Source organism: Nyctereutes procyonoides, unplaced genomic scaffold (assembly GCF_905146905.1).
Source record: "Nyctereutes procyonoides isolate TBG_1078 unplaced genomic scaffold, NYPRO_anot_genome, whole genome shotgun sequence".
In the NCBI taxonomy this organism is placed as follows: Eukaryota; Metazoa; Chordata; class Mammalia; order Carnivora; family Canidae; genus Nyctereutes; species Nyctereutes procyonoides.
The window spans coordinates 12113913-12128089 of NW_026575145.1; the positions used below are offsets into that span (position 1 = coordinate 12113913).

At 33.3% G+C, this 14177-nt stretch overlaps 1 protein-coding gene across 7 annotated transcripts in view; it reads left to right on the top strand.

Moving 5' to 3' along the window:
* Positions 1-13770, top strand: part of RALGAPA1 (Ral GTPase activating protein catalytic subunit alpha 1) — a 249558-nt gene extending 235788 nt beyond the window's left edge. For 6 of the 7 annotated variants that reach the window (XM_055309354.1, XM_055309353.1, XM_055309356.1 and 3 more), the window contains 2 exons: positions 4048-4172; positions 12395-13770. In XM_055309354.1, the coding sequence (XP_055165329.1) occupies positions 4048-4172; positions 12395-12543 (274 nt within the window). In that variant the 3' untranslated portion in view covers positions 12544-13770. Of the gene's footprint in view, positions 1-4047; positions 4173-4770; positions 4802-12394 lie in introns of all 7 variants that reach the window. The other variant, XM_055309357.1, reaches the window with a different exon arrangement.
* The last annotated feature ends 407 nt before the right edge of the window (positions 13771-14177 follow it).

The following is a 14177-nucleotide window of genomic DNA, read 5'->3' on the forward strand; positions in this document are numbered from 1 at the left end:
TATGTTTAGCACAGATGTAGGCAGACTTTTGGGTTACCCTATATTTATATCCTTTATCTTCAGCATCCCTATTACATAAATAGAAGCAGGTGGTGGTATCCCCATTTAACATACAGATAAACTGCAGCAGAGAGAATTCATGCTTCTCTTTCCAGGACTAGGTTGAAATTGAACCCCAGTTTCTTGACATCTGGTCTTGACACAGTGACAGAGGGCCATAAGTAATTTCATATAAGTTTTTTTTTTAAGATTTTATTTATTTATTCATGAGAGACACACAGAGAGAGAGACAGAGGGAGAAGCAGGCTCCATGCAGGGAGCCTGACGTGGGACTCGATCCTGGGTCTCCAGGATCACGCCCTGGACTGAAGGCGGCGCTAAACTGCTGAGCCACCTGGGCTGCCCTTCATATAAGTTTAAAATCAAAAGTAGTTACTTAAAATGAATAGTAATATTAATGAAGCACCAATTAGATTTAAAGTATTTATACTACAGAAAATGTTTAGTTCCCTTTATTATTTTTGGAATAGCAATATTCCTTCCCTCCTTTTCTGCTTTTGCAGAAAGTAGAAGGAAGGAGGATTAGTGGATAATTATATTGCTATGATTGCAGCACCTGTGTGTTATTTCTTTTGATTGGCTAGTTCTGTATTAAAGATTCCTACCAGCTAAAAGTCTCCTTCATCAAATGGTGTTTTATTAGCTAGTTTTGGCTTGAGTTGTTTTAAATTTACAACAAAAACTGTATTTCAAGTTAGACTTGTACTTTAAATTTTGCTTTGAATTCGTTTACCATTCCCTTTCTATTATCTCACCCATTTCAGTTTTTTTTTTTTAATTTCAATGCCAATGGCAACATGCACTCACAGTAGGAATATAGCTTGAGCTATCCTGTTGTTGCTAGCGATCAAGTTTGTGTATGCCACTCAATTTATAGGTACTAATAACTCTTCCCTAGAGAGTTGCCTTTTAAGGAATAAGTGTCTCATCTATTATGAGGAGATATACGAAATAACCATTTTGGATTATGGTTACCATTGCAGATGCTGACAGCACTGTTTTTAACTAACTTTATCATCATCTCAATCACAGAACATCCTGTTATGGACTCAGCTGTGGCTTAAATAGAGCTCCTTATATCTCTTTAATGTATATTTCCTAAAAGGGGTGAGAAATATAAGTACTATAAATTAGGTTGGTTTGTTTCGATGTTTGGCTACATCAAACTTGAAAAATTATAAAGAATATTTAGCTTTTAGAAGGTGAGTTACCATAGACTATAATTATTTACTAAGCTAACAGTGTTTTCTGAAGATAACCCCCCCAAAAGGAAGCTTTCAGACATTACTTGCCTAATTTGTGATAAGTGCTAGTTTTTCATTTGAATTCAACCATTCACTGACTCTGCCACGTAAACTTGAACTCTTAAAAATTGTTTTAGAGCATTTTACTTAATAAAATTTTTTGTAATTAAATACATCATGTGTTTTTACACAAAATGAATACATTATAGCTAGATAATTTTATTTTGTATAGCTTTGTATTTGAGTTTCTTCAGAGTTTTGTAAGAGTGAAATAGAATTATACTCCAGATGTATTTTATGTAGATATTCATTCCGTTATTAAATTTTACTACATTGGAAATATCCTCCTGGCTTTAGAAATATTAACATTTTCTTTCTGTCTGCCTAATTTTTGTGTAAACTCTAAATATAATAAGATAAAGTAAAATATTTCATTTATAGGCCTTCTGAAAGTAGAGCATTTTGAAAGCAGGTAGGTGTCTCCACCCTACTTTTCATGAAGCATTTTACCCATTCAAGCAGACTTTTAAAAACAGCTTGTTTTGATAGCAGACTGTTCTCCTGTGGGCCTTCAGCCTTTGCTTCCTGGCAGCACCTTTGGTGCGAAAAGAGAGTGATCAATTGGGAGACTATCAGTGCCAGCATGCATAGAGTGATAAGTTAACACACCACTGGGAATTTCTAGGGCCCACCAAGATACTTCACTTCTAATGTGCTAACAAGCTCATTTTTCTACCTCTTGCCTCTTCAGTTATTTTTTTTCTCAGAAGAGCTTAGAAGTTGAGTGCATCAGGCATAATGAAAAGCTCTGTAGGAGGGAGAAGCAATAACCCCATTTTTCCCTTTTCAGCCAAATAGAAAATTAGTTTCTGGTAATACACAAAGGCCAGTATTTTTTGTACAAGGGGCACTGCTGTGAATCAAAGGACTCTATTAACTGCAGAAAATTCGGCAGCTGTGAATCTCCCCCAATGAAAAAAGTACTTTCCAACAAGTTGTGAGATATGTGGTATTATTTAGATTGAACCATCAGTTTCATCCTCTTCCACTTATAACCATATACCTCCTTTTAAAAGTGTGCTATATTACTTTTCTAAGGTAACATTCAAAAATATGTTTCTTCCATAAAATCCTTTCCACTGATCACTTTAATATAGCATCTTCTCCTGAGAAGTAGAATTCTTCAAAGTTCAGTCCCAGTGTACAGAATTGAAAATAATGGATTGTAAGAAATTGGAATTCAGATTTAAATATTTCATGCATAAAATAAATTGTAATACAAGAAGAGAGTACTCAAGTCATTTAGAGGGCAAAAGACCTCACAGTCTAAGTAACTAGTGACTATAGTCTTACCTTTAACTCTTAGCTTTTGTCCTCTTAGTCAATAACCTTTTGTAAGTGTAACTGTGGCTGTGTTAGCTCCGATTGAATTAATCACTTTCAATTATCTTCCTTACAAGTTTTTTTTCTTGGTCTTGGTTGTAGGCTTGGTCTACAATTTCTAGAATTGTAGAACTATAGTAATTGAATTACAGTTTTTAAAAAAGAATAAAGAATTTTGAGGAAAACATACTATAATGGGTTTTGGGAAAAAAATTCAGTGAAGAAAGAAAAACCAATAAGGCAAATCTTTATTAGCCTTCATAGTTATATAAATGTCTTATGGAAAGCCAGCAACATAGCACACTGATACAGCAGGAAAACTTTTAAAAGTTGTAGAAGAAAGGTTAACTGATTTCTCAGTTCAGGAACTATACGACATGAAGTCAGCATGTGAGTTTTTCCTGATAATTGTATGTTGCTGCCTGCTGCTCTACATTTTGACAGCCATTTCCATAGTTGCTTTCGTGAACAACAGAAATATTCTCTCTCTTTCTCGCCCTCTCTGTGCTAACAGCACAATCAGGCCTGCTGAAACAGGAAGCCTGGAGTGGGTTGTTCAAAAGCAACAACACTTCAAGGTACTGGTTGCTTGTCAATAATATCAGAGAAGAAAATGTGGTGAAAGAGAAGTACAGTATTTTTCTGTCAGTGTCAGTGCCCTGTAGATGCTTTGTTAGACAGTATTTAGGAGTCCTGTGGACTCTCTGCAAATGTTCCTGCTTGTTTCAGTGTTATAATTGACTAGATATTTTTTCCTGACATACAGATTCAACTATGTATTTTTCTTAACCGCATGGAGTTATTCGCGGATTACAGCAACAGTAGTCTTCCATTCAAAATGAGAACAATTGTTGGGAAAATACAAGAATTTTAGAAAAAGAAGATATGCAGGAATTTCTCACAATAAGTCTTTACAAATGAAAAATACACAATTTCAGACCGTTTTTAAGCAGGATTCTAGTATTTATTTTGTGGCTTTTCAGAGTGAATCTGCAGATTGAAGCCGATTTAACAAGATAAAAATGAGCCTAGGCTGACCTGATAGCAGTTGAACCTTTTCTCAAGTAAATGGTTACCTTTCTTTCTTTCAACAGTTTAGTATTATCATTGTTTTCTAATAAATGTCTCTCTCTTAAGCTGCCATGTATAGTGGTATCACCTGAAGAGTAAACTTATGTTAAAAATGTAGGGGTTTTATTACTCTTAAAAAGCCATACTTTTAAATGATATGCAAGAGTAGTGAATAATTACATTTATTAAGAAATAATGGCTTAGCAATCAGAGTAGTCCTTTTTGATAAGATCTGTTCTTTTCCACTGTAAGCTGCATTTAACTACGTCCTTAACTGAAGGTAAATCAGCTATGAAGAGAGAGCACGATACCTGCAAACAATTGTCCAGCACCATTTAGAACCAACGACATTTGAAGATTTTGCAGCACAGGTTTTTTCTCCAGCTCCCTACCATCATTTACCATCTGATGCCGGTAAGATTAAAAACAAGTATTAGTTACTTGTCATTACTGGAACTTGAAATGCAATACCCTTTTGTTCAAACTCTTAAAATAATAGAAAACTTGCTTGAGTAAAAGATTCCAGTCATTGAAATACATTTTTCATTATTTAAGAGTTGAATTTGGCCTATAAATTTAGTTTATACTTTCTTTTACCTAAAAGCAGTTCCTTTAGAAGTCAACAATCTTCATAAAAGTACATGCACCACATTTTATCCGAGCTACTGGCCAATAACTGTTGTGTTTCATGGGATCATTACTAAAGTATCTGCAAAAGAAACACAAGTTGAACATGCATTCCCTCTCACCTTTAGAGGATCAAATTTTATGGCTAAGAATATTGCCTTATCTCTCAGTTTACAAATAAAGTTAAATAACTGTCTAGATTGAGAAGTACTTGGCACAGTAAATTATTTTATAATATTTAAAGACTGTAAGAGGGTACTGCATTTTTACAATTAAACTAATTTTGAAAAAAATCAGTAAGAAAATAAATGACTCATGGCCTTCCTATTCTGTAATACTTTGCACTCCTTATGATTGTTTCATTTATTTTATTTTCCCTCTTTAGATCATTAAATATCAGTTCTGTTTATCTGAAGGTAAGACAAAGTGTCAACCAAAACACCCTTTGTTCTTCCCCCATTTCCTTTTTTTTAAAAAACTAGCAAGCACTAAGCTTGTAACTCAGACAATAAGCAAATTTAACACTGCCCTCATTCATACTAAACATTTCAGAAATTGTCACTAAATTTCTTCCAGAATTATACTTACTAACCCAGGTCTGCATGAAACACTAACACTGGTTCTGGGATCAAAATAACTAATAATAGAAGCAACCCTTGGTTGAAATTAGTTACACCTATTGTATTGACCTTTTTTTGTTTCTCAGCATGAAAAAAAAATAGTGCTACTGAGCTGAAATGGTGTGTCTTTGTATTTTGTAATGTGTTGCATTGTTATTGGATATCTTAACTCATCAGATACTTCCTCTGCTGTGTGCCTTGCACTGTACTAGGCACCTGAAATACAAAGATGACTATTTTAATTGTGTTCAAAAGAACAAGAAAAAAATAAGATACTTGAAATTCATCATAAGAAACCTTCAAATTCTCTTTATGATATGTAGGTTTTCTTTATTAAATAAATTTAAAAGGCATAGTAGCCCTTTTCTGGCCTAGTTTATTCGGAAGGGAAAAAAGACTAATTCTCAATTGAGATTTCAGTTGATAAAATTTTCCATTCCTGTAATCATTTAATTGGCCATTATAAAAATTCTTTCCAAAAAATTTAGAGCCCTTTCATAATATAAAAGACCTAGCAAAGAGGAAAATTGTCTAGACTAGGTTGAATCTTTTGAAAGAGATTAAAAAGTCTTAAGATTTACATCAAGGGGTCAACCCTATCTAAAATAAGTTTGGCATTAAGAATGATGGTAAAAAAATATATATATATATACTAAAACCAAAATAACGAACAAAATAAAAACTAGTTAAGTACAACTGGGAATTTCATTTTTCAGTAAAAAGTATCTGAAAAACAGCAGACTACATTATTAAAATAGATATGAATAATACTTTCATGTATCACACAGTTGAATCGTAAGTTCCACAACTGAAATATATTGATAATAGGACCATATTCACACTAACTTGCCCCCTGAGATTTATAAAAGCCATCAATTTTCATTTTGTAGTTGATTACCAACTGGAGTCCTTCTTAATGTTCTCATATTGTGCATACTATCCTGCACATTTGGCCAGATATTTAATATGGGAAGTAGTATTCTCACTTTCTGAGACACAGCAACCAAGTCAGGGTTCTTTTGGCTTCATTTTTTTATGTATTTTACTCCTTTATTAAATTTTTGTTATCTCAATTGTAATAAGGATGTGAATTTTAACATAATACTATTCTACAAAAAAAAAAACAAAAAAAATACTATTCTACAAATTATTTTCAGTTAATTTTTTTACATTGTCTTTGCCTGTAGGAGTCATCCTTATAAAAACATGCATTCTAAGTTTTAAAAGAGTATTTTTTATCTGTAAATAACTTATTTTAGTATTACTGACTACATTTTTGTGGGTTTTTTGCAGACATTAATTTTTATCAGAGTGGTTCTCAATACAATACTATAAAAGCGAAATATTTGCTCCTTCTATAGTAGCAAAAACATGATATCTGAAGAATGATTCTCTTTTTCTTTCAGTCATCTCAGATTTTTATTTTCCTACCATAAACCACTCCATACAGATAGAGTTCCCTTTAAAGTTATAAGTCAAAGTGGGAGAAAGAAGAAATGAAAGAACCATATCATAGCAATAGGGATGTTACTGATGGTTTGCAAAAATTACCTAATACTGTGAAGTTTTTTAGATTCATTTTTACTTTTTTAGCATAATGATAAAATGTAATTGTCACGCTGAAGAAATGCATTCATAATTGCAATTGAGAATCAACTTTAGATTCTCCTGTGCATAGTCCATGTATATAAAATAGTGCTAATCAATAACATGCAATAATTTGAAAGTAAATTTTAAAGAAATGCCAGTATGATAATCATATAATGAATATAACCTGTTCTTTCTAACCCTATAATATAATTCTGTTCAGTGGACTAGGGTGGAAAAATACTATTTTTTAACTTTATTTAACTTGGTTCAGGATTATCTAAAACCTGCTTTCTGGTTAACACTAATGTACCAACTGTTTGAACTGAAGTCCAAAAAAAAAAAATTTCTTTTCCGGATGATTTTTAATATTATTTAAATAAATATGAAAAAACATTTTTGGTGTATCATAGTTGATCCATAAATTTCATAACTGTATTTTCTCAAAATGGGCTCTGTGACAGTAGACTGATACTTAAGGGAAATTATTTTTATCCCTAAGGTCATTGAAGGAGATATTGTGATGTCACACTTTGTTGATCTTCCATAACTACATTAAACTATTATTAGATTTTTCTTGTCCTTTATTTAAAAAAAAAATTACAGGAAAAAAATCCCTTTATCTTTGTCAGGCATGTGTGTGGAAAATATCAAAAGTTTTGCCGTGACCTCCTTTTTAAGTTTTTTTATATTCATGAACAGCTTTCCTTTGACTTTAAACTTTAAGATTCAGTTACTCCTTTTCTTGACCAGGTTACAAAGGTAGTTCAAAAATCTAGATATTTTCCCCTAACATCACATTCTTTTCTTTTTTCTTTAATAAATTTGAGAGGGTTGGTGTTTTTCTCTATTATGCATATAGGCACATATACACATAAATATACATATATCTCTGCATACATACCCATTACCTATAGGTTCCTTTCAATTTATATAGGTTCCTATTTAAATAATGAAAATTAGTAATAAGATTCAAATATTTTTATGCCATCAAAATAAGAGATAATCTAGGTAAAGTGATGCTGCTGCATCTAATCTTCATTCTAATTCCAGTTTTGCTCTTAATTCACAAAATCTGTTTCGCCACATGTAAATGGGATAGTATTTTGATGGTCAACTCTATTTCATTGAATCTTCAAATGGGATAAATTATCAAAATTTAACCATTGTTTTAGGTAACCCCTTGAACTTGGTGTCCCTCTTTAAAAGTTATTTTAAACTTTGCTCCCCTTCCCAGGCTTTGAAATGATCTGAAAGAACACCTTATAGCTCCTCAGAAGATATTTGTTTTATACATAACCTAAATATTATGTGTAAGTGCCAAGAGGAAGTCCGTTTCCTTCAACATACAACAGAAGCTATATATTTGTTTGCTATGTTTTTAAAACAGATTCTTAATCATATTTATATATCACTAGGCTAGCCTGAAATTATAAGCAGCCAAATTATATCCCGTTTTTAGTATTTTGAACTTGAAAATTTGGCGGGTGTATGTGGTGTTGTCCAAGAGGCAAATAATACCGGTCTTAAAGTCCTATTAACCTTTTGTGACAATAATTACTAGGTTCAGTTTCCACATAGGATATTCATTCAGATGTAAGACTTTCATAATGAAAATAATAAAAGAATAATTGAACAATTACTGAGTGCTAGGCACTGTGCTAAGAACTATACATATATTCTCTCATTTAATCTTCATGGCAGTTCTATGGCGGTGGGGGGGGGGGGGATGGTGAAGAAGCTTACCCCAGAGTCACTTGATACTTGGTAAAGCCAGAGTCTGACTTTAGAGTCCGTGATCTTAACTATTATAATTACTTATGTAATCTAAATATTTTCAGTCCTTTCTTGCTGTTGAGAGAGAGAAATCATCCTACAACCTGTCATTTTTATAAGTCAGAAATTGCTAAAGATTCTTATTTTGAAGACTCTACTTTTCCATCTACTGAAAAAAAAAATTGTTAATAGCTAACGTTGCCATGGGAGAAGTATGGGCTTTGGAATCAGACTGAACTGGATTTAAATCCTAGTTCTGTTATTTATTATCCACAAAACCCAGTTTCTCTATTTGTAAGGAGATAAAATATGACAAGCCTTAGACTGATACATTCTAAGTCTGCAATAATGGCAGTTTTTGAATATTTTCAAGATGAAACCACTTTGTTTGCCTGTATTTCTGTACTATTTAATTTTAGAGGTGCCTTGCTGGTTTAGTCAGTAGGGCATGTGACTCTTGATCTCAGGGTCATGAGTTCAAGCCCCATGTTGGGCATAGAGATTACTTTAAAAAAAAAAGATATATATGTTATTTGCTTTATGACATCCAGTGGTGGTGCATACATGCTAATCTTAATCACTGATCAACTCCTTTTTAACAATATTAAGGCAGTAAGATTATTAGGTAGTCTATAAACTTTAACAAGTAAGGTTATATATATTGTAGGAATATCAGCATAAGAGTGGATAAATTCTTTAATGTCCTCAAAACTAAACAGTATATTGTGTTCTCCACGTTTCAGTGGTTATATTTTGTAAGTGGTCATTTTCTTCAAAAATATTTCTTCTGTCTCTTTTAATCCTCATCTGTTCTGATTTAAAGTCTATTAAATTTTATTATTACCTGCTTAGTGGCTCTATTAAATAGCTACACTTAACTATGGACCTGTTGTGTGCCAGGATCTTTATATATGTAGTTATTCATCCCTAACAACTTGCAAAAAACTATTGTCTCCATTTTACAAAAACAAAACAAAACCTCTTAGGTCAGTTTGCCCAAGATCCAACAGCTAGTAATATGCCAGATTTGGCATTTAACCTGGGCCTGTCTAATCCATGCCCACTTCTTCCTAACACATCACAGTGCCTCTTAGGTCAATATTCAATGGAACTACTTTTAAAATCACAGTATTTTCTAGAGGCTATCATTTATCCAATAACTTTAGCAGTTTTAAACCGGTCATACCTGTCAGCAAGCAGTACAAAGCCACAATAAATAACAATCCACTGATAATCTGTACAGACTCCCAAAGTCCTATTCAGCATGTTATTTTTAATAATTCATAGTAACCACTGCACAAAATATGAATCTGTTACACCATCAAGATAAGGTGTGTATTGAGTACTGTAATAATATTAGAGATAAAGTATGCATAAACATAGGAGCCCATAGATACTTTTCACTTGAGGGTATATTAATAATAGAAGTGATTAAATCAACATTCTTTATGACTCAAGTGATAGAAATGAATACTTGGGCAGAATAGAGTATGAAATGAAGGGTAGGGATCACTGTATTCTTTACATCTAAAATTGAGATCTATCCACTGTAAAGTATTTATAGCATTTGAGTATACTGAGTATATACCACAAATATGATTTGCCAAAACGTGAGGAGGTACTGATAAGCTATATACCACACACACTAAAAAGCTTGATTTGACTCTCCGTTTATTCAAGGGGGATTTCACACTGCAGGCACTAAGGAACACAGAGAAATTGCTGTTTTTGAGGAAAATATTCTTTGATTCTGGCATATTCTAAAGCAATATTCTCCAATAAAACTTTCTATGATGATGGAAATACTCTATGTCCACAGGGTCCATTTTGGTTGCCACTAATCACATGTGGCTGCCTAACACTTAAAATGTGGCTAGTACACCAAGGACCCACATTTTTATTTTTACTTAATGTTAATTTTTAATAAATTTTAATATGGCTGTGCCTACTGTCTTGCACAGTACAGCTCTGGAGGTTTTATGACTTAGTGATTAGGATAGCCTGCCACCAGTACAATGAACACTTTAAAAGGTAGATGTTTATAGAATCTCTTATAGACTTTTTTTCTTTTCTTTCTTCCCTATTTGAACTTGTTAGTTGGTAAGTATAACATTTGAATTTACAAAGCATTGTCCATTGTGAAACACCATCACCCTAATGCATTGCATGCCCAATTCCATAATAAAACTTGATTACTCTCTTCTCTGCTCCTCGGTTAACACCTGTAAAATTCTGCACTATGTCTCTCATATCTGTTACCTGTCTTCTCTTTTGTTTTCTCACTTCTGCTCGCTACTCCATTTCTTCATTCACAACAAAGAAAGAAATGCAGTGATAGTTCTCTTCCTCCCAAAACCTCCGCTAGAAAACATTGGCCATCTCAAGGTAAACAGCCATGGGAAGGCCTCTCATGATTGGCTGGGAATAAAATGCATTACCAGAAAAGCATGAGCTACCGCTCTTCACCTTCCTTCTGCCATCCATCTGCAGCGCTTCCCTAAAAAGGGCCTTGGATTCATATTCTCCTCTAGGTTTTCCAGTATGGGTCCAGTATGAATCAATTCAGATCTTCAGGAAGAGTAAAGGTGAACAGAAATATATTTCCTTCTCCTTGTATTTTGAAGGCCAACCTCATTTCAGTTAGAAAAGAGAGAATGTTGGAGAAATTACTTTGAAAAGAAAGGCAATTAACCTGGATTCCAAGTAGTGAGAAAATATTTCTTCCCTAGACAATGTATGTGTATTCTTAAGTATAATTATAGATTTCACCTTAAAAACACTTTGAAGAGTTCTACCAAGATAGATTAATATATCTCTATAAGCTCAGTACCCCTTATGGAACAATATTGATTGTTCAATATTCATAACTTTAGTATAGGCACAAATGTCTCATTAATTGGAAGTGTTAGTATGATTATTTCCATGCTTGAAATTTCTGTGAGGTGCTACATTGGCTAACAGACATGCCAAAAGTTTTCCTGCAGAGTGAGGAGATGTATAATAAGCCTGCAAACTGTGTGATGTGTGTGCTGACAGACATAAAGAAAATGTTCATATATATAAGGCCAGAAAATCTAGATTAAAGTACCTTAAAATACACAGAATTTTAAAAATTGTATTGTTCTGTTTGCAGATTTTTTTTTGTTTTTTTGAAGGGCTTTTATTTTTAATGTAATTTTTATACTACATATTTGAGAGCCTACAAGTGTGCCATTCTGTAGCATTACTATATATTAGAGAATCATAATTCATAGAAACAAAGTGCAGAGGTAAAGAACTACTTTGTAAATGACACCAAAAAAATTCCAATTTGATTTTGTGTTTGCTTCTTTTAAATTTTTATATCTATTCTACTGGTTACCTACTTGCTGTACCTAGATAGAGCTAGCTGCAAAAATTTAAGGAAAACAAAAGCATTGCTTATCTCTTCTAATTGGAGACATTTTGAGAGGTCAATTTGTCTTTTTTTATTAAATTTCAGATCAGAGTTCTTGTCCTGCTCCTTCAGTCCTAGGAATTTATCTTGCTCCTTTCTAGAAGCATATTTAAATACCCAGCTATGGGATGGTCTCATAGTGTTGAATTCCTTTTTGGAACCATTTGGTATTGTTATTTTCAAGTTTGAGCAATAAAGGTATACCGTGTACCCCAGAGATAGGAATTGGTCCTTCTCACCTGCTTCTTAAGCCCTTCCTTGCATGCTAATGATGCTTTGGATCCCTGTCCTGTCTGGCCCAAAGATTTTGCTTCCCATTGCTTTTTCCAGGGACCTCTCTGGTTAGTTCTGGCTCTGGAAATAGTGGTTGGTGCTTTCTTGCTAATATGATTACATGAGCCACTATATTACTGGGTTTTAAATAAAATATTAGTAGGCTGTTTTAGCAGGCAAGTTTTGGTCTTGCTTTTTCCCCTCAAAAGACTTCAATAAGGGTTGGGATCCATGCTACAGATCAGTAGCAGAGAGATTATTTCTTATATGATGAGAAGCCAGACGGCTTGTACTAATGCTGTTGCTATTTCCCACAGGCTCCTACCCAGAGATTCTATCCAGTGAAACTCCCACAGCAACGCAGGTAGATGGGGCTGACCTGGCCTCTCCAATGTCTCCTCGAACTAGCAAAAGCCGCATGTCCATGAAACTGCGTCGATCCTCTGGTTCAGCCAATAAATCCTAAGGAGACAAGCAGCCCAGCAGTGTGATCAGCAGTAACAACCTTAGCATGAACATAGTGTTAACCCTTTCAGGCCTTCATGTTTACCATAGCATGCATGTTTCTTCCTGAACATTAATTTTAGAAAACACTGGATTTAAATAATTTGTAACTTAATATTTTAGATTTGGGTTGTTTATTCAGTTGGTACACACACACACACAAAACACTCTAAGCTGCCATATTTTTGGGGGGTGGAGTTTTATTCTAGACCCTTACCTTCCTGGATAATTATGTCTTAAGCAGTTTCACTTTTAATTTTGTGATTAGCTTTGAGCCAAAATATAATTGGACAAATAGTCTCAGTATTTTATTTATCGTGCCCCATTGCAACTTTATGGCTCAGTAAATATATCATTTTTTTACAAATGTAAATTTTTAAATTTAAGCATTTGTAAAATTATAGCAAAATTTGCAAATCTTAATACACAGGTTGTGTATTGATTACTTATGTTACGAAAATAAAACACTTTAAATGGTCTTTTAGCATCTCAAGTTCCCACTGACATAATTTTAGCATTAACTTTTTCTTCCCAAAGCAATGCCTCATTTTGTGGCTGTGCAGATGATGCCATGATATATTTAACACCCAGAAAAATCACTGTGCTGAACTTTGATTTATGTTTAGCTTCCAAATATTTTTCTAATGTTTTGCTTTTTAAATGGTATCACTGTTAAATGCCATTTTTGTTTTTTAAGATTGTGGCCCTGTATTATTGGCTGCTAGATCCTGGTATATCCATGTTCTTTCCTAAACAGCAAAAAGAGGGTAATTGGGGGGATGGAGAGAAAGAAAAAAAAGAAAAAAAAACTTTTCTAATATAAATGTGTTGCTTAAATTATGTATATTTTAAAAGAAAAAGGAACATGACCCAGGAGTCTAAATTAAATCTAATATTATTAATACTGAACTTGCTGATGGAGGTTGGTATTCATTCCACCCTGCAGAAATATTTTCCTACAGTAAATAAGCTGCTCACATTTTGTTCATATTTTGTTTTGAACGGGCATCTCCTAAGGAAATGTAGCATGACATCAGTACTAACTGCATGTGTAAATACATCATACAGGCAAACTATAAAATATAAATTATGTATCATCATTCATGTAGTATCTACAAATTTGTAACAGTGAAAGAAAAAGATATGGTATTTAATAATACAATAAAAATATTCTTATCACTTATGTCCATGAGCATTGTTTTGTCTTTTATATTTCTCTTGTCTATTTGTCTTTAATATATTTTCACGCTTAATAAGCAGAACTATATGATAATGGAGAGATATAAAGCATAAACCTAGGTTGACATAGCAAATCTTAAAAAATAAATTTGAATTCCCTTGTTAGGATACATCCCAACTTCTCAGAGACTCTACCACAGTCACTAAAAATGCAGGCAAATTTTACACCTTCCTAACGGCTGGGCAGAAACTTTACCCAATGCACTTGGTTAAAGCATCAATTAATCTTAGCCTCATGCTTAAATTTTCACTTTGTTTTATGATACACATTTGGGGGAAGGGGGAAACTTTTTGCAGACAGTTTCTAAAGCAGTCTTTCAGAGTTCTGTGCACTTAAGTTTTTTCTTAAAAATAGAT